Source organism: Lithobates pipiens, unplaced genomic scaffold (genome assembly GCF_037356315.1).
Source record: "Lithobates pipiens isolate NorthernLeopardFrog02 unplaced genomic scaffold, aLitPip1_a1.2 Scaffold_13, whole genome shotgun sequence".
NCBI classification, from domain to species: domain Eukaryota; kingdom Metazoa; phylum Chordata; class Amphibia; order Anura; family Ranidae; genus Lithobates; species Lithobates pipiens.
Window position 1 is genome coordinate 31,185,028 of NW_027507718.1, and position 25,291 is coordinate 31,210,318.

Consider the following 25,291-nt stretch of genomic DNA (forward strand, 5'->3'; position numbering starts at 1 on the left):
CCTTGAAATACAAAGAACAATACAAAATATTTTTTATACATCATGTTGGTACAAGAGAAAAACGGAACTGTCACATATACAAACCAGCTAGTTTTTAATCTGTACACTATATTATAAAAATATCAGTAGAAACATTATGTTTCAGGTAATGATTAATGCATTCTCTTATCATCTCCTTTTTTTTAAATAAAGATCACAAATATATATTTGACAAACAGTATATCATAACATAATTATTTTAAGACAGCAAAAGGTCTTCTTAACCTGTCAAGTGGTCTATATACATTAAAAATAATATAGTGGAATGTAAGGAAAGGGTATTAGGTAAAAGAAAATACAAATTATTGTATTTTTATTTTTTAGTCAGGTAAATTTTAATTATTGCACGTAAACCTTATGGTTACTTTTGTTAGTTGGCAGGTGGGGATTTAAATTCTTTTGTGTGTGTTTACCAAGCTGTCTTTGACCACTTTGCTGAAAAAATCTTGATGTTTACAGAGCTGAATATCTATAACTCAGATTACATGCAGCTGAATAAGTCACACCATATACCCCCTTCTCTGTATGACCTTTACTTTCTGACAGAAAGAGACACTCAAAGGAAAAATTTGCTGCTCTTCTCCTTCATTATAAAACCCAGAATTCTTTTTAAAACCTGTGTCATGGGTCCATAACGTTACATGTTTTTTTTTTATTAACATTTAAATAAGTAGTAAAATATGTAAAATGGTTTAAAAGCATGTAAAAAAAACAAATACTCAAAACCGTTATAATTTCCATACATTTTTAAACCACTCCAGTACGACAGTAGTTCTGCCAACAGAAGGGCGTACTATAAAACGGGATTTAGAGAATTTAGTTCCTAAAAGCTTAATTCGCAAGGCTGTATTCCAATCCCTTAAATCTATGATAAGCATTTGCATTTCAATATCAGCAGTATCAACTTCCCCATCCAATGTTTCAATAAATAAATACTGTACAATGTATGCTAGATGACAACCAAAACTGATTTGTGTGTAACTACAACCCTTAATAATGCATATAATGCTGCATCTGACCATATCCTATTATTGCCTCTTTAGGTGATTCTAGGAATTCTTCTCCCTCCTTCAATTCTTAGTTTAGAGTTTAAAAACAAAGATGAGATGCCATACATGTCCCAAGCAAATGAATTGGAACTGCAAGAAAAGGAAGTGGAAGAACCAGACAAGACTGTAAAAGACAAAGAAGACGATGACATGGAGCTAACGGTACGATTGAGATTTGTAATGCTGATCTCTATTCAGAGTATATCCTCCCTAGAAATGCAATATAGTGTTATTATTGATCAACTGAATATTGCAATTTCGTGTGTCATGTGCAGTAATCTTACCTCTGTGTAACATTCCATCCACACTCGGTCATCCTGCTCAGCCCTTCACCTCTTTCCTTAAACACTTTTAACTTTACTAATACCCTGTTTTGGTTCACTCAAAATGAACTTTCGTGTATGCTTCTAACAATGACTCCTCTGGTGTCCGTGTCTTGAATTCATTCCCTTTCATGCATTGTTCTTGACTTTACTAATATTTTCTATATTTTATACAGTTATTTCGATTTGTTACGTATTTTAGATACTTTTCAAAATTTGAATAACTTACATGATGACAAAATTGCAATTTTTTTTTTTAATCATATAGCCTTTCCCGGCAATCAGTTTTAGTCAATATTTACCACTTTTTTCATCAATCAGCTGTAGCTTCCCCAATTTATTCTTATATTGGCTTCATTGGCTGAATTTTTCACTAGACAAATGAAGCTTTGATGTTCATGGAGGCAACTACCTACAGATATATGAAGGACAATAATAATCTTATTTAAAGGGATGGGCGGTTTAAAATAAAACTTTTTTATGCAGGGAGTGGTGAGGGTGTGGAGTCGCCCACCTGAGGAAACAATCCAAGAAAGAATGGTGGACTTCAAGACAAAATTAAATGCTGTAAGTACTTGGGACCCATTGTCGTGTCCAGAGGGTGAGCAGGATGAACAGATTTTTTATTTTTTTTTTGCTTTTACCACTCGTTCATTCCCTTCATCTAGTATTCTGGTTTAGATAACCCATTCACTTCATATTCTTAGCTCTATCTTTTCCCATTCTTCACCATACAAGGGTGCATTTAAATTGCATTTGGATGATCAAATTGGTGCAATTCTAAGTTAGCTAATCGAAGCATATAATAAAACAGAGTGCACATCCTGGAATTTTGTGAATCCATGTATTATATAAAATAAAATTGTTCTCATAAACAGTATATTTCACAGCGTTGTATACATTAAAATCTCCTTGGCTGTTGTAGTGTACCATTAACCATTATGAACACACAGTCCAGTCACCTCCGGCTGTAGCCACTGCTTTCAACAGCGGTGTGCGGCCTGCAGTGGTTGGAAGTACTGAACACAAGTGGAATGAAGACCAGACTTTGTGTTCACTTTGTGAGTACAATTTGGTTTGATTTAGTAAATTTTACAAGTTAACAAACATCTCATGTGCATCCCATGCTAACAATTGCTGAATGAGAAAACTTGTATTCAAAGAGTTGATATATTAAATGCAAATAGGCTGTGCACTTTGCAAGTGAATGTCTAATTTATGAAGGAATTTTCTCTTAGCTTAGTGAATGTGATGCTAATTCACTTTGCAAAGAATACTCAGTAAGTGCAAGGTAAATTATAAAAAAAAAACAGTAGTTTGGCTTGTACCTGATTGGATGATGGAATTCAGCACAGCTTCACTTCTAAGGGCAAATTCTTTTGCAAAATAAACAGCCTATTTACCTTTAGTAAATCAACCCCTATCACATCATCCATTGATGCAAGTGCTGAAGGTTGTATAAAGAGACAAGCACATGTTTCACAGCAGGACCTTAGCAACATAGCGTGTAAGTGAACCCCAAAGGGATTGACATGTTTTATATATGCAGCATTATAAAAAATAGGGTTCTATTACTATTGCTATGCACGATGAGGTCTCTATTGACAAAAGCAAATAGAAGAGGTAGAGGTCCTGAAACCTTATTGCAGCAATTGCAGAGATGGAAGCAGTGGATCAGCACAATTAAGAACAAGAACTTGTACCCAAATTGACTGTTCTTCTCAAGCTTGCTTACCATAAATATAGATGCATACTTAAAGTGGTTGTATACCCACATTTTTAACTTTTACCTACAGGAAAGCCTATAATAAGGCTTACCTGTAGGTAAAAAAAATATCTCCTAAACCTGTACGGTTTAGGAGATATTCCCCTCGGTATGCGCCGCTGACTGCAGCGGCGCATGCGCACAAGGGGTTTCTCGCCGTCAAAATCCGGCAGCAGCCGAGCGGCCGGACTGAAATCTCCCGCGCGCATGCGCGGGAGTGATGATATCGCGGCTCCGGCCACTCACAGCGCCGGAGCCGCGATACCCGGAAGAAACGCAGAGGGAGCATGTCAGCTCCCTCGGCGTGGATCGGGCCAGATGTCGGGGCCTCGTTTTAAGGTAAGTATTTCATAATGAGCTAGTATGCGGTGCATACTAGCTCATTATGCCTTTTGCTTTGCAGGTTTAAAAAAAAAAAAAAAAATGTGCGGGTTTACTACCGCTTTAAAGCAGTAACCAGCTCCAGATAACAAGTGAAAAACCCATATCTCCCAGGAGTCCTGCACAGAGATTAGGGAGCATTTGACATGCACGTGTCTTTGGGTGATGAGAAAGTCTTCACAGCGTCTGTTTTAGAAAGCCAAAGAAAACATTTATAGGAAGCTATTTTGTCATCTCCTTACCCCTCTTCAAACATTAAAATGTAAGTTCACTTGTTTGAAAAAAAAAAAGTAAACTAAAACTATACACTTTCTTTAAGGCTTCTGGGACATATCAGAGAAATTTTTATTGGACAAAGTGGTTGTGTGCCAGCATGTGACCAATCAGATTCACTCTGATCCTTCCCAGTATCCCCAAGGAAAGTAGAACAGAGGAGTTTTTAAATCCCAGAACCACTGCACCAGCTTCATAGCCACTCATAGCTAATCACCCATGGAGGTAAGTGGTGGGGAGGGTGAAAAGATGAACTTACACTTTAAGTGCAAGAAGGTATAAAAAAAAATTTACGATAAAACTTTGATCTGGACGACTATGGAGAATTTTAAAGCAGTGAAGACGAGGGGATCTAACTGGGGGACATGTTGATGAATATGTCTCCTACATTGAAAGGGTTTTCAACATTAATAAAAAAAAGTGGTGAGTTTGTTTTATAATTATCCAGCGTTACAAATATTATAGCTATGACGGGAATTTATTGTACATATCAAAAGACAGAATCTATACTAATAGAGCTCATTTACACTTGCTTCGACTTCAACACATTAAAGCACCTATTGCTTCAACATGCTTTTTTGATGTGTTTTTAATGCTTCTGTGGAGTGGGTGCAACACCCACCAATACCCTGCAACACTCTGCAATGCTCTGCAACACCCACCAATACCCTGCAACACTCTGCAATGCTCTGCAACACCCGCCAATATCCTGCAATGCTCTGCAATGCAATACTCTGCAATGCCATTTTCTGAGATACCCAGCCATACTCTGAGATACCCAGCCATACCCAGCCATAGTCGGTGATACCCTGCAATACCCAGCCATAGACACCCCCCCTCCCTCTCCGGTGCTTCTACCGACTTGCCAATACGATCAAATCCAGATTTTTTTTTTCAGGCTTCCCAGCTTAGAGGTGAGATGCGGGGTCTTATTGACCCCATATCTCACTGTAAAGAGGACCTGTCATTCCATATTCCTATTACAAGGGATGTTTACATTCCTTGTAATAGGAATAAAAGTGATCAAAAAATTTATTTTTTGGGGAAAAAAATGTCAAACTAAAATAAATAAAGTAAAATGAACAATAAAAAAAATGTTTTTTTTTTTTAAAGCGCCCCTTTCCCCATGTGCTCGCATGCAGAAGCGAACGCATACGTAAGTCCCGCCCACATATGAAAGCGGTGTTCAAACCACACATGTGAGATATCGCTGCGAACGTTAGAGCGAGAGCAATAATTCTAGTCCTAGACCTCCTCTGTAACTCAAAACATATAACCAGTAAAAATTAAATCGGGGATTTAAGTAGCGACGTTTGGCGCCATTCCACGAGCGTGTGCAATTTTGAAGAGTGACATGTTAGGTATCTATTTACTCGGTGTAACTTCATCTTTCACATTATGCAAAAATTGGGCTAACTTTACTGTGTTTTTTTTTTTAAGCACAAAACATTTTTTTTTCCAAAAAAAAGCATTCGAAAAATTGCTGCGCAAATACCATGCGAGATAAAAAGTTGCAACGACCACCATTGTATTCTCCAGGGTGTTTGCTAAAAAAACATATATAATGTTTTGGGATTCTATGTAATTTTCTAGAAAATTATGATTTTTATATTTGGAGAGAAATGTCAGAAGTGTCCTGGGTGCTCCAGAACGCCTGATGGCGCTCCCTGCATGTTGGGCCTCTGTATGTGGCCATACTGTGTAAAAGTCTCACACATGTGGTATCGCCGTACTCGGGAGTAATAGCACAATGTGTTTTGGGGTGTAATTTGTGGTATGCATATGCTGTGTGAAAAATAAACTGATAATATGACAATTTTGTGAAAAAAAAAGTAAAAAAAATCTTGATTTTGCAAAGAATTGTGGGAAAAAATGACAACTTCAAAAAACTCATCATGCCTCTTATTAAATACCTTGGAATGTCTTCTTTCCAAAAAGGGGTCATTTGGGGGGTATTTGTACTTTTCTGGCATGTTAGGGTCTCAAGAATTGAAATAGGCCATCAGTACTTCAGGTGTGATCAATTTTCAGATATTGGCACAATAGCTTGTGGACTCTATAACTTTCACAAAGACCAAATAATATCCACCAATTTGTACTTATTTTTACCAAAGATATGTAGTGGTATAAATGTTGGCCAAAATTTATGAAGAAAAAATTACTAATCTGCTAAATTTTATAACAGAAACAAAGAAAAATTAATTTTTTACAGAATTTTCTGTATTTTTTCTTTTATAGCACAAAAAATAAAAAACCGAGCGGTGATTAAATACCGCCAAAAGAAAGCTCCGTTTGTGTGAAAAAAAGGACAAAAATTTCATATAGGTCCAGTGTTGCATGACTGAGTAATTGTCATTCAAAATGTGAGAGCACCGAAAGCTGAAAATTGGTCTGGTTATTAAGGGTGTTTAAGTGCCCAGTGGTCAAGTGGTTAATGAAGCCTGTTGGATGCCCTGTTTGTGTGTGTGTTGATATCCATGCCTGCATTTTCTCCAAAACAAAGCAAAGCTAAAGCTGAATAAAAGCCTCTCAAAAGCCTTAGGTTCTTCAAGCGAGCTTTGTCATAGGCTTCTATGGAGGCTTTGAAGACGCTTTGAAGCACCACTAAAGAGACATGGGTTATAACCTTTGAAGCAAAGCAAACGCAACGTGTGAACAGGACTGTAAGCTAACTATTTTATTTAGAGATAGGTACCTTTATTGCCATTCAGAGTGTCCAATGCCACAAGTGTAAAGCCCTTAGTGAGGCCCCTGTGCTAAACTAGAAAGCAAAAATGCAAAACCTGTTTTATGTTTGGAATAATAGGAAAAGAATAGAAATTCTGCTCAAATTCTGTTCAGATATTGTTGTTGATGGTTTATTCACTGGGCAGACTTACCCTTACTTTCAATCCTGTGACTGATTTCCAGGTTTTAGTGTAAATGAGTCTCTATAACCATAAAGAGTTTCTTGTTAGCCCAATCCTAAAGTGTATCAATACAAACCCTAAGGGAGGTTGTATATCCTTGATATTACCACACAAAGGAGTTCCTAATAGGGTTTGATATTAGCATAAAGTGGAAAATGTTTTAAAGTATAAAATGGCCTTTTCAAATCTTTTATTTCTCTTAAATTGAAACTTATAGGATTTCATTTATAGGACATACAAAATCAAATTGGAAAAAAAACTTTTATAAAACATGTCTCACTTTATTATACTAATACTGAACCTTGCTTGAGACACCTCCAGATAGCAACATCAAGAGGTTGCTTCAACCAAAACGAGGATATGCTGCTATAGTATGTTGAACAGAAATAAATTAATTGCTTAAAGCCTTTAAAAATGTATTGCACCTTTCTTTGTGTCTATAAATTGAGGAGTGTGCAGCATGGGCTTATTCCTGGTCTCAGTATAAAATGAGAGGAACTTATTGGTTACTCTAGGTAACAGGAGCTTTTTCTGGTTTGAACACTTAGGACCATGTTTGTTTAAAGAAGGCAACTGCTCTTTACTGTTTATTTTTAGGTGTTCTAAGGCTAATGTCAGATGCATTCAAAGAGAATAGTGCACGGTTACTTTAAGCCAGTCACTGTTGCTGGAGATGGTACATGTTCTCAGTGCCTACTGCCTTTGTGTTTTCATTGACTTTACACTAACCCCAAGCGATTTCTACATCCAAGCCATCTTGAAGTGTCATTGCAATTTGCATGGTTTGTCTCCTGATCCTGCATTTTACAGCAGACTCTGGAAATGCCGTCTTTATTTAAAGTCACAAATTAGGTGGAAATAAGGACAATGCTTTGAAAGTAGTCTCAAGCTGATTTGAAATTTAAATTCAGTTATATTAAGGATGTGTCAGGCAGTAATTAAAATTAATGAAATGCATGGACTCTTTTCAACAAGACACAAAGCTCATTTCTACAGAATAATACTTGTCAGAAATTTCAGTTTCGAACAAAATAAGACAAAACAATGGGTTTAATGTTTACTGCGAAATTCTTCAATTATAAAGTCATGATTAGTGTTATTCTACATTGATCAAAACCAGCACAACAAACCAAAACAGACAGGAAATGTGCAAAGATGAAAATTCAACTCAGCAATACGGCAGACTCTTTGAGTGGAAAGTAGAGTACATCCGGCAAATCTTAGCATCCTTTTTTTGTGACTAAAAGCTTTTCACAAGAAACAAAAAAGTAATTGTGCCCTTCACTGCACACGCAATATTTTTAATCACTGACATCTTAGTGGTCCTACTTGATAATAAGCATCAATAAAGTTTTTTACATTCACTATTGTAAAAAAAATAATTAAGGTAGTACCCGCTAAAAGATGGTACAATACTGATATTTGGCAACGGTATGCTATTGATGAAGAGAAATTACAGCCCGGCTCCTTTAACATAATTTTTTAAATGTTGGATAGAATAGGGAAAGGTAAGGATATCTGTCAAATTTTTATTGTAGTCTGTGTGTCCCATGGGCAGATTTCAGGATGTGAGAGGAAATATTTTGAATAGGGACACAAGAAACACACAAAATACATTTTTAGTAAAGCGAGGAATGTTTAGAACTTTTGGTAATGCTTTTATTGCTATTTCTTCTATGGTTGTTACCAAAAATCTCCCCAATGAGGTCATAGACAGAAATGTTAACTTTTCCCCACTCTGTCAAAACGTGGAAATATTTTTAGAGTTATGCCCCGTACACACAATCGGAAATGCTGCCAGCAAAAGTTGGATGTGAGCTTTTGTAGAAAATTCCGACGTTGTGTATGCTCCATCGGACTTTTGCTGGCGGAATTTCCGCCAGCAAAGACTGAGAGCAGGTTCTCAATTTTTCGGTCAGAAAAACTTACGATCAGAAATTCAGATTGTCTGTACCAATTCCGACACGTATAATTCCTACGCATGCTCTGAAACAATTCGACGCATGCTCTGAAGCATTTAGCTTAATTTTTTCGGCTCGTCATAGTGTTGTACGTCACCACATTCTTGACGGTCGAATGTTCAGAGAACTTTTGTGTGACCGTGTGCATGCAAACCAAGCTTGAGCAGAATAGCATCGGAAAAACCATCCAAGATTTTTCCGATCGGAAAATCCACTCGTGTGTACGGGGCATAAGGCTTAAACCTGATTTAAACAAATGTGTGTCTTGACATCAAAATTTCACCTCCTGTCTTGGGGGAATCATTTTTTCCAAATTTGTGTACTAAAAGTGGACATATTTATCATTACTGTGTGTCTACCCCAATAGGCTAAAATGCAATTTTTATGGTTACCACTAAGCAAACAATATACCCTACCTAGCAGATGTGCCTGTTATCCTGGACCCTCTGCACCACACTCAAATACAGAACATTAGGCACATATAAATTAAAAACACAGTTCATTAGATGCTATGCTCCAACTTATGGATTTCAGGTTCAATGTGCTGTGCCTTTTTGATTGGGATAGGTTCTGTAAAAATATTAATATTAACATCTTGCTGTTCCTTGGGTGGTGGTGGATCAGTTGCAGTTGTATGTCACATGTCTCTGTGTTACAATGATCTACTTATATTTCATTTATTGCTGTATTCCAATGTTAGGCCACAGATTCATGTGCTTGTTACAATTGGTAACTTCTTTCATCCTCTGACTGACTGTCGTTTGTTTCTTACCAGCAAACTTTGTTTTCCTTTTTAGGCTTTCTTTCTTTATTTTCAGCTGGTGATCCAGCCAATGAGCATGTTGTTTCAGACAAACCATATACCACTGACAGGGATGCTTACAATAATCATCATTTATTTAAATCCTTTATTCCAAAAGTAAAAAAAAAAAAAATTGCTGTACCTGCTTATAAAAAAAGTTAGCTGGAGTTTGGCAGCAAGTTGTTGGCGTAACTAAATCTGCTAGTACATATAAAATTCACCTCCACCCAGACTGACAATGCTGCTGTCCAAAGTTTTCTCTGTTGCTTCTTCATTAAGAGTATAGCCCCCGAAATACAGAAATTGTGCCCGGATCACCAAGTGAAAACGAATGGGGAAAAAAAATCAAAATGTAAAACGTATACAGCTACAACTCCTAAGCATTGGTAATCTGCAATATATTTCCAAGTAAAACTTATAACATTTAAAAAGTCCAATACATCTTATGTCCTTAAAATGCCATAGCAGCGCTCCTGTCAGTCCATCCACATGTGACAAACTTTTATATGATTCAGCATATAAGAAAAAGGTGAAATTGATTCTTTAGATGGGTGAAGCTTTCGTTACAGTGATCCTAGTTTTCGCTCCTGCACCACATACCCAGAATGCCACCACGTGAGTCACACTCCCCTTAGGGTATAACCTGACCAGAAGTTAATATTTCATATGCCTTAAAATAATCCTTTGCTGTCACTTTAAAGGCAAATCATCCACTAATTCTGTTGGGGTGGGGGTGTAGATGGCTCCAGTGTAGCAGGATCATATAAGAAAGTAAAAATGCCACATAGCATAATCCAGCTTTTAAAATTGTATTGTAGCCAAATGCCCCCCATACCAAATATATGTACTAGCTGGTAAAAATAATAGAGCAATATGTATAAAAAACGCAGCATAGTCACCAGTCTGGCTGTATAGGAAGCCGCCTGTGTCATACTAACAGTCGCGCTGTTTCTTCCTAGTAATTCCCAGCTGGCCATGACACACAAGCATCACTTCCGGTCATTGTGGAGATCTCAAACCTGGTGCACCTAGGTGCGTGATCTCCATGGCGTTTGCGCCAAAATCCTTTAGAAAAAAATCCACGGTTTTGTTGTTGGAAAATCCGATCGTGTGTATGGGGCATAACTACTTGGACAAAGGTTATTACATAAATGTGAATCCATGTCAACAGGTTGTTGGATGCTTAAAATTGTTATCCCATACAATATAATAATATAAGTAATATTGAATATTGTTTTGGTTATTGTAGACCTGCTATAGCCAAACCATTCTCTTCTAACTACCATTGTTCCCTGTTTACCTTTGCTGAGTGTGCAGTTATAGGACTGTTTCCATCTTCTATGGAAGAATTCACACGGCATTCCCTGCACAAAGTGCTGCAAGTAATCATCAAATTGGATGCATTATTTGCAATTATAGCAGTAAAGAACCAGCATTACTAATATAAAAAAATATTTTTACATGTTCTGTTGGTCCATAGAAAGGCTAAAAAGGTGCAAAGAACAGTCTACACAGTACCTCATATGTTGAAGCTGGAGAAAAGTATATAGAAGGGGCAAAATGCTCTTTTCTCAACTTTCCGGTCTCCATATTTGTCTGGATGTATGTCTGTATGTTTGCTTTGTTTGGATCTTCTCTTTTTTGCCTCTAACCCCAGTTACCTTTCTTGGTATAACTTGTGTGTTATTTGGCACTCTTTGATGCTCTTAATTATTTGTTTTTACTACAAATTGGTTTGGTGTTTGTGGCATACCTACCTGAATCAAGTTTGCTGTAAATGTTAATGTCGATTGCATTTCTTTTGCAAGTCTTTGTGAAGAAGGTATACATCATACCTCCCAACTTTTTTCACACAGTATGTAGGCAAATGACTAGTCCCCATATAAAAAACAAACACAGGAGGGTGCCTCCATCTAGGTGTAGCAATTTAGTTTAAAAAAAAGTATAAAAGACAATAAAAAATTCACTCAGTAGATAAAAGTGGATCAAGGCTTGTCATAGACCCATATAGACCAGCATTGGATCACCGTAATGCTGCAGAGTTCAGCAAGCACATGGTTAGCTGAAGCAGAGTTCTTGATGAAAGTGCAGCTGTCAGGCTTCAGGCTGGAATACAAGCATTGGCAGCTTCCAGAAGTGGCAAGATGGCCGCGGCTCTAATCAGCACCTCTCTCTGCTGAGTGATGACAGGAAGTGGAGGGGATGTGGCTACACGTTTCAGGGCAGACAGGAGGCCCTCTTTATCAAACCAAATGACTAGTCCCCACCACATAAAATATGCACTAATATGCACTAATCACTGGCTAAACCACAAAAATGCTTCTTTGACCTCTATTTTTCCTTCAGATAGGCTTTTCAAAATAACAAATGCAGTAATATAGAGGTTGGATAAAAGTTCAGTGCAGCATTACAGTTTTGGTAGTAAAATAGTACATTTTGTATAGGAATGTACACATCAGATCAAAAAGAGGGACATCTGAAGCTGTACAAGGGATAGAGGGATTTGGTCTGAAAGAGAGACAGCCCCTCCAATGATGGACAGCTGGGATCTATGATGCACAATGAATGTTCCTTAAATGTAACCTGTGACTGTGGGCTTAGAAGAACCACGAGCATCTGCTGCATGTAAGGTGCCATAAATCTTGCTGACTGTATCTGTATCTGGACAGTTTTTAAACAGCATTACAAGGCCTTAAAAGGTGAAATTCTTTCACAAACAAATTTAGGACTGCTTATAACCAATAAGTGTCGGAGAAGAATCCTATTTGTGTTTAACACTTATTTTGCAGTTATAAAAAATATGTAATTAAAGTAGAACTAAATGCAAAACTTTTATTTTTTTCATTTTGGATAGAAAAAGGGATGGGTATAACCCCTATCAGTCTTTTTTTGCCATCTGTGTCCTATTGGGGAGGTTTTCAGTCACTTTCTGTCCAATAGCCACAACAAGAAGTGGGAGGAAATCCATTCAAAGTGAGGAAATCCTGGGGTGTAATCAGGGTCACCAGAAGATTTCCCCTCTATTCTCGTTCTAGTGTCAACCCAAAATTTAGAATTTTATTTTTCTCTCCCTTTTGATGATAATGGTAAATAGGATAAATAGAGAGGGTGAATTTTCCTAAGGCCCCTTTCACATAACCGTTGGGTCCATTCACCCCTATGGACTGGCGGATGTAAAGGGACTTGTGTCCGTTTACACCAATCTACGAGTCTGATCCAGTCCATTGAAAACAAACGGAAGGGGATCTGTTCTCCTCTGTATAGGAGGATCAGATCCGAGGGAAGTCTGGTGTAAACCAGTAAAACAGAGCAGGCTGTGTCCATGTCTACTCTACATAAACTGAATGGACATGAACCTGTCATCTGCCCGCTCTGCTCGGATCAGCAGGGGATCAGTGGACAGTGGACTGGGGCACAGACAGCAATAAACACCTGACAGGTGCTCTAATCTCTCTCCCCTCTATCTTAAAAACAAAATAAGAAACAAAAAGTACAGTAGAAATGCAGTACACTTTGAAAACTCTACAATGGCAAAATTTTACCTGGAAAGAAAATGAAGTAAGGAAAATTTTGTAACACGGAACATATTGCTTATGCACCTTCTGAGTAACAAATCAAATATACTCTTTTACAGGCAATGTTGGCAAGAGGTAATGGAGATTCATCCAGAAAGAAAGATGATGAGGAGCATCCAAGACACCGGCTTATACCCCTGGGAAGGAAGATCTATGAATTTTACAATGCACCTATAGTTAAATTTTGGTTTTATACAGTAAGTTTTCTATACTTGCTTACATTATTAATATTATTACTACAACAGTACATAGTATTGATATATATCCTGCACAGTAGTAGGGGATATTCAAAGGGAGTGCTAGCTTATTAATATCTTTTACATGTTTTTGATCGTACCTAGTACATTACATCACAGATTTAATAAAGACTCAGATCATTGCGATACTAATAAGGTTTTTTAACCTCTGTATGCCACATTAAAGCTTTGTTCACACAGGCTTCAGCTAGTACAATAGCAAAGTGTGCAGTTGCAAAGTTTCCAACAAGCTTCAAGCAGCTTTGTTGAAACCAGCCGACACATCCTTAACAACAGCTGACAGCTGAATGTAAAAAAAACATTGCCGGCAATAAAAAATTGTGAAAAAAAATGGCAGTCACCCCCTCAAACTATTCCAGGCCCCTTTGGGTCTGGTATGGATTTGAAAGGAAACCCCATACCAAAATTAAAACAAAATGGCTGGGGGTCCCCCCGCCAATCTATACCAGACCCTGAAGAGGTTTTAAAATGTCCTGTGTACATGAAGCCTAATAGTACCTTGTAATATCCTTCATTATTGAAGTATAAATGATTTAGATGTCCTAAATACTAATTTATGCCATTCTGCCAGTTCATTTCCTTACCCAGGTCCTGTTCCCATTTTTCAATATAAAGTAAGGATAACATGGACTATATTATGGAGATATGACCTGTCATCCTGTCCAGATTCCTGCAAAGATATTCAAATGATATCATTGTATTCAGATCCGTTTGTGATTGGGTTATGGTCCATGTGGGATGACGGTTCAGAGTGTGGAAATGTATTAGTTGAGCTAATTGTGCAGCATGAATGTATTTTATGAGACCTTGCATTCCCTGTCTTCCTTGGCATTTAGGGGTTTATAGCATCCGCTTATTAACTCCAGAATGTTTATTACCCCATATTAATTTTAACAATCTCCTTTGGAGAGAAAGAAGATCAGATTTTGAGTTATCTATTGAGTTCTTTCTGAAAAGATATAAAATTGGCAGAATATTAATATTAATAGAATGTAACCTCCCAAACCATGAAAGTGGGGAACTGGGACCACTTCTGGAGGTCTTCTGAGAGTTTTCTGAATAGGGGAAGGATAGTTACATTTATTCAGATTCTGAAAGGAAAAAGCTACATTGATGCCCTGGTAATAGAGGGCTGCTCATTTAGTAAATTATGGTACTAAAGCTTTTAGCAGGCAGATCTGAATTTACTGCAAGGTTACAAAATTAATGATTGTTGTGTAGTATTTTGTACATAAATTTCAGTTTATGAAATGATTGTTCTGGTTAAACACAATTAACTGCCTTTTTTTTTAAGGGCAGGGACTCAGAAACAGTTTAAACCAGAGACAGACAGGAAGTTTGCAGTTTTAGAAGTTTAGATACTTGAGAAACCATCATTGATGGGATGGCAGTGGGTACTGACAGAGCATGTTAAAGGGGTTGTAAAGCTTTGTGTTTTTTTTTTTAAACAACAAACATGTCATACTTACCTCCTCTGTGCAAAGGTTTTGTACAGAGTGGCCCCCGATCCTCCTCTTCTAGGGTCCCCCAGCTGCGCTCCTGTCTCCTCCCTGCATCGAGTGCGCCCACAGAGAAGCACTCCTATGTCCTGCTGCTGTGTCCATTGACACAGACAGCAGGACTCGGCCCCACCCCCAGGCTCCAGCATCATTGGATTTTATTGACAGCAGCGGGAGCCAATCGCTGTGCTGCTATCAATCTATACAATGAGGACCGAGACAGTGGTTGGAGCTGGTGTGCTTGTCGCCATTGCTGGAAAGAACTGGTTCAGTGTAAAAGGGGGGCTTTGGGGGGGAGTGCTGCAGGACAGCAGGGGGTCTTTCACCTTACACACTATAGAGGGATAGGCTTTGTTCATATTTCATGTCTGAGGTTTACAACCACTCTAAGTTTTGGCACATTCAAATAGTGCAGCACAGAAAATGCAGGCAGCTCAGTGATGGAAACAGGCACCAAAAAAGTCTGTTTCAGCTATTCTTGTATTTGGTTTCATGGAAACATGCAGCAACATTCCCTGTTTATGGGAATGAGCCTCAAATGATTGTGTTACAGTAAAGCTTTTGTCTCACACAATTCCCTAAATTAAAATAAAAAATAAGGTACATGCCATTACCTGCAGCTTTAACCAAATTTATCTTCAAAACCGTACCAGATTCCAAGAAGATCCAATGCTAATTAAACTTGCTGAAAGTCTTAATTTACATACGTACATTACATTCAGCCCTCTCCCACCCATTTAGGAAACTGCCAAGTCAGTTGTACCAAGCACTGTCACATGGCAGGCAGATGTGAACGATTTCCCATATCCCTGGGACTGGGTATTCTTTGATGGGCTTTGGTAGTGCGTAGAGTGAATTACAGCAGGGCCAGATTTGCTATTAAGCATAACAATCTCAAGTCGAGGGGTGGCAACTCTATACCTTTTAGCTGCTTCTGGACCCACCCTATTAAAATAATCCTTCATAATCTTACACCAATGTATGTTGATCACCAGATAGTCATCAAAAGGATTAGTTATAGCCCTCTTTCTAATTCAATTAATGAATTTCGCACCGTGTAAGATTTATTTTTGCAGACCAAACAATGTAATGTCAAAATTACCATAGGGAAAAAGGAACACGTGTAAAACAGCCTTGTATTCTGATACAATGACTTTTTTATTATAACGCTGTTGTGTTTTTCTTTATACAGATGGCTTACATGGGTTATCTTATGCTCTTCAATTATATTGTATTGGTAAAAATGGACCGCTGGCCCTCAATGCAGGAGTGGATTGTTATTTCATACATCTTTACACTGGGAATAGAAAAAGTGAGAGAGGTAAAACACAGTGTAATTCCAAGCATGACTTTTTTTTCTACAATCATGTGTTTCGCATCATTGCCAACACACACTACAATGTCTTCCATATTCTTTACATATTAAGTTATCATTACATCTAATGTTATTTGTTAATTTAAGTGTTAACTAATGTGTTTTAATGTTATTTAAGTGTTTATTTTCTATATAGTTCTACTTGAAGGTTATATTTATCTGTGATGATTTTCTTTTTAACATTCCAGTTTATGGCAAATTAATTTCTGAAATGTTCAAATTGTAAAGGTTTGTTCACACCATACGTGAATGAAAACTGAATGGGACTGATGAGAAAATCACACAGATTTCACTTTCAGAGACATGAGTTCCACATCAGTTTTCATGCATGTTTCAGTGAGCTTTCATGCACGTTAACATCAGTTTTCATCCATGTCAGTTATGTGCCCTGTTCACACCAATGTTGATGTCATATCAGTTTTTTTTTTCCTGTGCAGAAAAGAGCTCATGTTGCAGATTCCTGCGAAGAAAAAAACGGCATGTTGTGGTGTGAACAGGGCACATAGCGAACGCATGCAGAAAAACTGACATATCTGCACCATGTTGTGAACAAGGTTAATGCCGCGTACACACGACCGGTTTTCCCATCGGAATAAACTCCGAAGATTTTTCCGACGGAGTTCCGCTGGAGCTGTCTTGCATACACACGATCACACCACAGTCTGATCGTTAAGAATGCGGTGATGTACAGCACGTACAACAGGACTAGAAAAAGGAAGTTCAATAGCCAGTAGCCAATAGCCTCTGTCTGGTATTTGCCTCAGAGCATGCGTCGTTTTTGGTCCGTCGGAACAGCATACAGACACGTGGTTTTCCCGATAGGAATTGGTTCCGTCGGAAATATTTAAAACATGTTCTATTTCTAGGTCCGTCAGAATTTTCGTAATAAAAAGTCAGATGAGGCATACACACGGTCAGAATATACGATGAAAAGCTTCCGTCTGACTTTTTCTGTCGGACATTCCACTTGTGCGTATGCGGCATAAGGGTGTTTTTTAACAGCAATTTTACGGCAATGTGAAAGTTCTGCCTGAAAAATGTATGTGGAAGTTTGCAGACCGGCCACTAGAGGTCTCTAAAATCTCATGAATTGTGCTGTACTATTAGTTCCGCTATGAACCAATACGGCCTTAGTGTGATAATAAGGGAGTGATGATCAACAAGCATGAGTAAAAAAGCGAATTTTGTTGTACAATACACTGAGGATTGTCTGAGTTATCCAGCTATGCGTTATAAAGCCAGACAAAGATCTAATATAGTTAAAATATTCTAGAGCATATTTATCAAGTAATGAACAATCAACTGGCAATCAGATGACTAAGAGGTTATTTACATAATTTTTAAGTGCATTTACCATAATGCACCAGATCTAGTTCAATCCAAAGCAATTCAATTATATGGAAAGGTATCAGTGAGAAAAAAATTACACATATATAACGACGACATTGCCAATCTGTGTCTCTTTTTGAAGATGGCAATACTTTGAAGATGGCACAGATTTTTATCAATGATACCAGTTTAGGATTTGCTGTACTATGTTAACAATAGACTGGTTTTCCTGCAAATGCAGTCAAACAGGTTGATTGCAGTGCCAATGCAGGCAAACCTAATTTGAATTCAGAGATTTAACTGCTTAAAAATATACCAATATGCCTGATTTATTATTTATAAAAAGCGTTTGAAAAAATAAATAAATAAAAGGAACATCCCTCGCATTCCCAGGACTGGTTAGAAAGTTAAGGGGAAAACAAAACTGACTCTATGGCCCAAAAGGTAAACTACTCTTTAAAAAAAGACAAAGGGGGTTATTTACTAAAGGCAAATCCACTTTGCACTACAAGCGCAAACTACAAGTGCAAAGTGCGACTGCACTTCCAAGTGCACTTTCAGAGCAATTTAAAGTGCACTTTGTAGTGCAAAGTGAATTTGCCTTTCGTAAATAACCTCCATAGTGCAAAGATGAGACTTGATCGCCAGTGATATAGGAGAACCATCAATCAAAGATCATCCAATAAGGAAGCTGACTACAGTAAACAGCAATCTGGCTGCTAGAGATTAATGGGCTGAACCTTGTACATGCCACCGTGAAGAAATGTAATGAACATAATGATATTCATAAAAATGCCTATTTTCTTATGTGTATACATTAGGGATGAGCCGGACACCCATCCCGCCCCACCCCCCCAACCCCCCCCCGTTCGGTTCGCACCAGAACATGCGAACAGGCAAAAAATTAGTTCGAACACGCAAACACCGTTTAAGTCTATGGGACACGAGCATAAATAATCAAAAGACTGTTGTAAACACAGGAAGCATGCGCCCTTTTAAATGCATATTATAGACACCCCCCAGGTACGAAATTTAAAGGAATATTACACTTTTATTGTTTCACTTTAGGCATTATTAAAATCACTGCTCCCGAAAAAACAGCCATTTTTAAAACTTTGTTTGCATTGATACATGTCCCCTGGGGCAGGACCCAGGTCCCCAAACACTTTTTTTATGACAATACCAGGCATATAAGCCTTTAAAATTAGCACTTTTGATTTCTCCCGTAGACTCTTAAAGGGTGTTCCGCAGCTTTTCGAATTTGCTGCGAACACCCAAAATTGTTCGCTGTTCGAACAGCCAATGTTCGAGTCGAACATGAGTTTGGCTCAAACATAAAGCTCATCCCTGGCAGGCATGTACTGGCCATAGGGACTATAGGGAGTTTCCCGGTGGGCCGATGGCTCAGTGGGCCGGTTTCAGTGACAGCCAGTGGCATCGCTGGGGGGACTTTTGGGGCTATAGTTCCAAATCTGGGGCCCAACCACAGGATCCCGGCCCACTACCTGCCCTCTTTCTGGTGACACTGATGTAAGGAGGGGCTCTCTGGGGACCCTGATGTAAGCCGGAGGCTCTCTGGGGAACCTGATGTAAGAGAGAGGCTCTCTGTGGACCCGGATATAAGGGGTTGGCTCTCTAGGGACCCTGATGTGAGGCGGATGATCTCTAGGGACTCTGATGTAAGAGGGGCTCTCTGGGGACCCTGATGTAAGGGAAAGGCTATATGGGGACCCAGATGTAAGGGGAGGCTCTCTGGGGACCCTGATGTAAGGGGAGGCTCTCTGGGGACCAAGATGTAAGAGGGGCTCTCTGGAGACCCTGATGTAAGGGGGGCTCTCTAGGGGCGTTTTTGTGCAATTGTGTACAGTTTATATACTGTTTTTTGCGTGTTTGCAAAATTAAAGTGGGCCGTTCTGCATGAAGTCCAGGGCCAAATTTTTGTCCCAGTCCAGCCCTGATCCCTGGTATACATGTTTCTATGAAACTCCTTACTTATTATATAGTAAACAGCTTAGCTCTGCTTTGGAACCAAAGCGCCAAAACCCTGCTGCCCCCGCACTGGAGGTATGAGGAAGTAAAGAGAAGAACCAGCAACAACCAAGCCTCAGCATCAAGTTTCTGCATTCTTCTTGTATTTCAGCCAATAAGATGTACCTTTTAGACTGACCGCATTTACATGATGACATATGCTTTATTGTCCTTTGTTTATAAAATGTTGGCCACCACCCTGCAATAAACAGAGATGAGGATGTAATCGACCTGAGCAGATTTCAGAGTGGTTACTCCCGGCGTGCATGCACATCTACATTTCATATTAGGAGCAGCAGCAGATATCTAACCTTGAGCCCGATTGTGGTTCAGATCCATTACACCACTTGCCTTACTAAAAAAAATGCAGAATATGTTTAATTGTACACACCAAACAAAGTTGCCTATCTGTCCAGAGTTTTATTTTTCTATTTAGACAGCTGTATACAAGCCTCTTTAATAAGAAGCCATGGTATTTGCAATGGCATTCCTTGTAGATTAAGCCATATGTATTGTACTACATCATGTGACTACAGCCAGTGGTTCCACTTTATGTGAGAAAGTTATAAAAGCTGTATATATTTGGATTATATAAATCCCAGATTAACATAAATCAGTGGACTTTCTGACTCACTGCGTGCAGCATTGGAGGTTACCCAATTGATATCTCCTGCCTGGTGTTGCTCTTTAATACGCATAAAAACACTAGGGAGTGCATTTATTTGTCCTGTGTATTAAAAAAAAAAAAAAAAAAAGGCAAGCACATTTTTGCTAGTAAATTGCAAAGAGAAAATATCAAATAATAATAGTAATCATAAACATAATACTAACTAAATAAATACCTGTCATTTTAGGTAATTTTAGTGTGTTAATTTTTGGCTTTTAAAATCTGTCCCTTAAAGCATTACAGCTGAGGATAGCTGTAGAGTAAAGGACATGGACAGATCTTGGGTCCCAAAGAGGAATGGCTGAGTGCTATACACAAGGACTTAAAATCCCATTTGCTTTGACATAGATCACCACGATCCATGTCAAAGCAAATTGGATTTTAAGAACAAAAATCACGAGGTGGAAAAATGAAAAGGGTTTTATGACAGACAATTATTATTGTGCTCAGAGTCATTATTAATTTATATCCAAAATGGAAAGTTGATTATTATCAGATATTACAATGAAGGCCCATACAATGGTCAGATGAACTCTGAATAGGCAGTTGACTTGCATGTGGAGCCCGTAAATGACACATTCCAAGGGGTTGATTTAGTAAAGGCAAATAGACTGTGCACTCTGCAAGTGCAGTTTCTCCAGAGCTTAGTAAATTAGGTAAAGCTTCACTTTGCTAAGATTACCCAATTACATGCAAGAAAATAAAAAAAAACTGCAATTCTGCTTGCACATGATTGGATGATGGAAGTCAACAGAGATATTCTGTTCATTTACTAATCTCTGGAGCAACTGCTCTTGTAGAATGCAACTGCACTTTGCAAAGTGCACAGTCTATTTTCCTTTAGTAAATCAACCCCCAAGTGTCAAATACACAGAAAAGATTTATTTTTTCATGTTTGACTAATGACCTAATAATGTAAAGTGCATTTTTCTATATACTCTTTCCATTTCAGCAACTGTTGCCTTAAAGCGGAGCTTCACCCAAAGGGGAAGCTCTGCATGCTTGCCCCCCCCCCCCTCCGCTGCGACATTTGGCACATTTTGCTGTGCAACGGGATTATGTGGCAAATCGCGCCTTTAAAAATCTTGCCAGAAAAGGAGCAGGAGCTTCTTCTCTGTCGACAAATGCGCATAGGGCAGCTCATTGAAGTGAATGGGCTGGCCCTATGCGACACGCAAAACCGCATGCAAATCGCTCAGAGTCCCCTTTCAATTCATTCAGCTGTCAACTGGGGAATTCCTGCTGATGGTTGTATATAAACAAAGTAGCCAGGATTGTGTAAAAAAATATATAATTGGCTCCCCAACATTCATACCAGGCCCTTCAGGTATGAATTTTAGCGAGGAAGCCACACACAAAAAAAAAAGGCGTATGCTCCGCCCAATATTTATACCACACACATATGAATTTTAAGGGGGAACCATATGCAAAAATACAATAAAAAAGCATGAGGTCCCACCTAAAATCCACACCAGATTCAAACATACAATCTGGCTGGCCAGGAAAGGAGGAGATGAGAATGCAGACCCCACCTTGTGAATCATACCAAGCCACATGCCCTTAGCGTTGAGAGGGAGATCCTTGTCCCTATGTTGATGAGGAAAAGGGTCTCTTCCCCACCACTCTGATCTGGTGATTGTGATGGTCTATGGGCACAGGGCTATCGGATTCCTGTGAAGTCACTAACCAAATATGGGAGTATAGATACTTGAAAATCCGTGCCTCCCTGCACATTAAACAGAACTTCAGTAATTTTTCCATTTTTCCATCTATTAAATCTTCTACCCTTGTTGTTTTATCTTTGGATAGTAAAACTTTTTTTTCTGCCAGTAAATACCTTATACGGCCTACTTCATGTTTCTTGTCTAGAAAAATGCTTAGGCGTTTGACATCATGCACAGCTCTCTCTCTCACTTTTTTGAGAGTTTGCCAGGACGGGAGGGGGGGGGGGGGGGGGGTGAGTCATAAGAGGGCCAATCAGAGCTGCAGAGCTGGAGGTCTGCCTCTGTGTGTTTGTGTAAATCCAGGAAGTAAACAGTCAGCTGCTTCAACTGCCCACAGTTAAAATGGCTGCAGCCAGACTTAGTGGAGGGTGATTTCTGCAGCATATTTGGCAAGTACAGAATCAAAGTATATATAGAATAATATGCAAAGTGGTTGGAGGGAAGCTACAGAATGGCAAAGATGTGTTTATTACAAATTATGTGAGAAAACTCCAGTTCCTCTTTAATTAAAGTTCTAAATAGCAAGTCAGTTATTATTAACCGCTTCAGCCCTGGAAGATTTTACCCCCTTCCTGACCAGAGCACTTTTTGCGATTTGGCACTGCGTCACTTTAACTGACAATTTCGAGGTCATGCAACCTTGCAGCCAAACAAAATTGCTGTCCTTTTTTTCCCACAAATAGAGCTTTCTTTTTGTGGTATTTGATCTCCTCTGTGGGGTTGTGCTATAAGCATAAAAAAGCGATAATTTCGAAAAAAACTCAATATTTTTTCCTTTTTGCTATAATAAAATATTCCCCAAAAATATATAAAAAATTCCTGCTACATTATGGCGGACACGTTGGAAAATTTTGACACATTTTTGGGACCATTGGCATTTTTACAGTGATCAGTGCTATAAAAAATGCATTGATTACTGTAAAAATGTCACTGGCAGGGAAGGGGTTATCACTAGGGGGTGATCAAGGGGTTAATGTGTTCCCTAGTGTGTTCTAAATGAAGAGTGGAGTGGACTGTGTAGGGGAAGAAATAGATCGCTCTTCATACACTGTATGAACAGACGATCTGTCACTTCTCCCCTCAGAGAACCGGAAACTGTGTGTGTACACACACAGATGCCGTTTCTCCGTGTACCCCGATCGATAGCAGGAGCCCGGCTGTGATCACGACTGTTAATGTCACTTGCATTGGCTCCGTGGGTGAGCAGGGAGCGCACGAGCACCCCTAATGGCCACAGGGCAAAGCAAGCTTATATAACATTGTTTCGCCCAGCCGAGCCATTCTGCCGCAGTTAAACTGCGGCAGCTGGTCAGCAAGTGGTTAACTTAGTTAATGCAACATGCACTTGTATACTAGTCAACTGGAAGTCTCATACTCCTCCAACAATAGCACAATGGCTGAATCAAGCTAAAGACATTAGAATGATGGAAGATCTGAACGGTTCAATCAAGGGCTCAAACAACAAATGTAGAACTACTTGGATCTACTGGTTGGAGTTCTCATGTACAGATGAATACAAACAGTTGTTTTCTGGGTGATGACCTTTCTTCACCAAGTACGTATTTAAAATGCCAGACACGGAGCTTAAATTCCATGCTATTGGGTGTTTTCTGGCATTGGCACCCTCCCTGTAGTAAGGGGAAGGTCTTATTTCCTTGTGGACTCCCCAACCCTTCTAAATTCCTAAAGCCAGGTACACATGGGGCGAATATCGGCCAAAACCAGCCAGTAGAAACTGACCAACTTTCGGCCTGTCTGTACAACTGTCTATCCAATGGAAGCCAATCTCAAGTCCAGCTTCTGTCGAATGAGCATGCTGGAAAACTAGCATCCCACCCAGCACTGGCAGCCAATGACTGGGGGGGGGGGGGGAACTAGCATCCCACCCAGTACTGGCAGCCAATGACTGGGGGGGTGGGTGGAACAAGAATCCCACCCAGTACTGGTAGCCAATAACTACCAGGGGGATAGCCCTGTCAGAATACAATAGCATAGTGGGGGAGACTGCTGCACTAATATCGCGCATGTTAGTATGGTGATCTGTCAGTTTTCTTTTTTCATTCAGCCTGCTGGATTGAAAAGGGACTAAGGCCGCGTACACATGGGCGGACTATCCGTCCAACTAAGTCCGTCAGACAATCCGACAGACAGTCCGTCCTACTTTTGAATGAACGGACTTGACCACACACGACGAACAGACAGTCCGCTGAAAGCTTGCGCAATGACGTGTACAGCACGTACGACGGGACTAGAAATACGACGTCCAATACACTGCAATGCAACCTTCGGCCTAGTAAATAATTTCTGAGCATGCGCCATACTTAGTCCGTCCAACTTGCCTACTCACGAGCGGACTGTACGCTGAAACCAAGTTTGGACGGACAATATTACAGAAATTCCGAAAGACTTAGTCCGCCAGACTGTCCGCTGAAAAAGTCAGCTGAAGCCCACACACGAGCGGATTGTCCGCTGAAACACGTTTCAGCGGACCAAGTCCATCAGACAGTCCGCCCGTGTGTACGCGGCCTTACAGTGTATACCAGGCTTAAAGGGTAACTCCACTTTCGTAAATAACTTTTAACTAACTTGTAACTCCACTTTAAGAAAAATAGCAAATAAAGAAAAAATATTATAGAGTATATAATTGCGACACAAGTCATATTGTAATTGAATGTTATTAAAAAATACCTTTCCTTTTCAATCTGCAGCTCTGTAATTTTCTGAAAATGCAATGCAGCATGTCTACCTGGAGGTGTCCAAATGTGTACAAAACTCCCCCAGAAACATAATTTCCTTCTTGTGTGATTGGCTTACTGATTTTCCCAGAAGTCTTCACTAAGATACAAGTCAGATTCCAGGGATCCCCTGCAACAGAAATTTAATTTTTGGTGAGCTACTCCCAATAAGAAATCATGTCTAAAGGGATGCAGACCCAGAAGCTTTCTTCATTAGTGCCCTGCAGGTGCTGCAGCTGGTTGATAATTATGATACCACTCCCATTAGATACACTTTCAAAATGGACACAAACACAGGGGTGTTTTCAGAAAAACGAAAGGTAGGAATCTGCAACAAAGTTTGTTAAAATCCTTGCAATGACATGGATCACCCATGGGCAGTGATTTTTCTCAACAAAAGAGTTACTCTTTAACTCTTCCTCTTTTCCCATAAGAGCACCAGCCCCATCCTTAATACCCATTGGCTACAGCCTTTTGAGAACTCATTTTACTTGTCATTACTTCATTACTGGGGTTGGGCTCATCCCTATCCCTGCTCCTGTTTTATAATTAAAAGTTTGAATATTGGGTATTCTGTTTACATACAGTAAATTATCGAGA

At 39.2% G+C, this 25,291-nt stretch overlaps 1 protein-coding gene across 2 annotated transcripts in view; it reads left to right on the plus strand.

The window, feature by feature from the left end:
• The window catches only part of TRPM3 (transient receptor potential cation channel subfamily M member 3), a 264,979-nt gene that overhangs the window by 160,472 nt on the left and 79,216 nt on the right, over positions 1-25,291 (plus strand). Inside the window, exons 15-18 of one of the 2 annotated variants that reach the window (XM_077474953.1) lie at positions 1,083-1,250; positions 1,898-1,978; positions 13,137-13,274; positions 16,026-16,154. In XM_077474953.1, coding sequence (XP_077331079.1) covers positions 1,083-1,250; positions 1,898-1,978; positions 13,137-13,274; positions 16,026-16,154 — 516 coding nt within the window. The remainder of the gene's footprint in view (positions 1-1,082; positions 1,251-1,897; positions 1,979-13,136; positions 13,275-16,025; positions 16,155-25,291) is intronic. The other variant, XM_077474954.1, reaches the window with a different exon arrangement.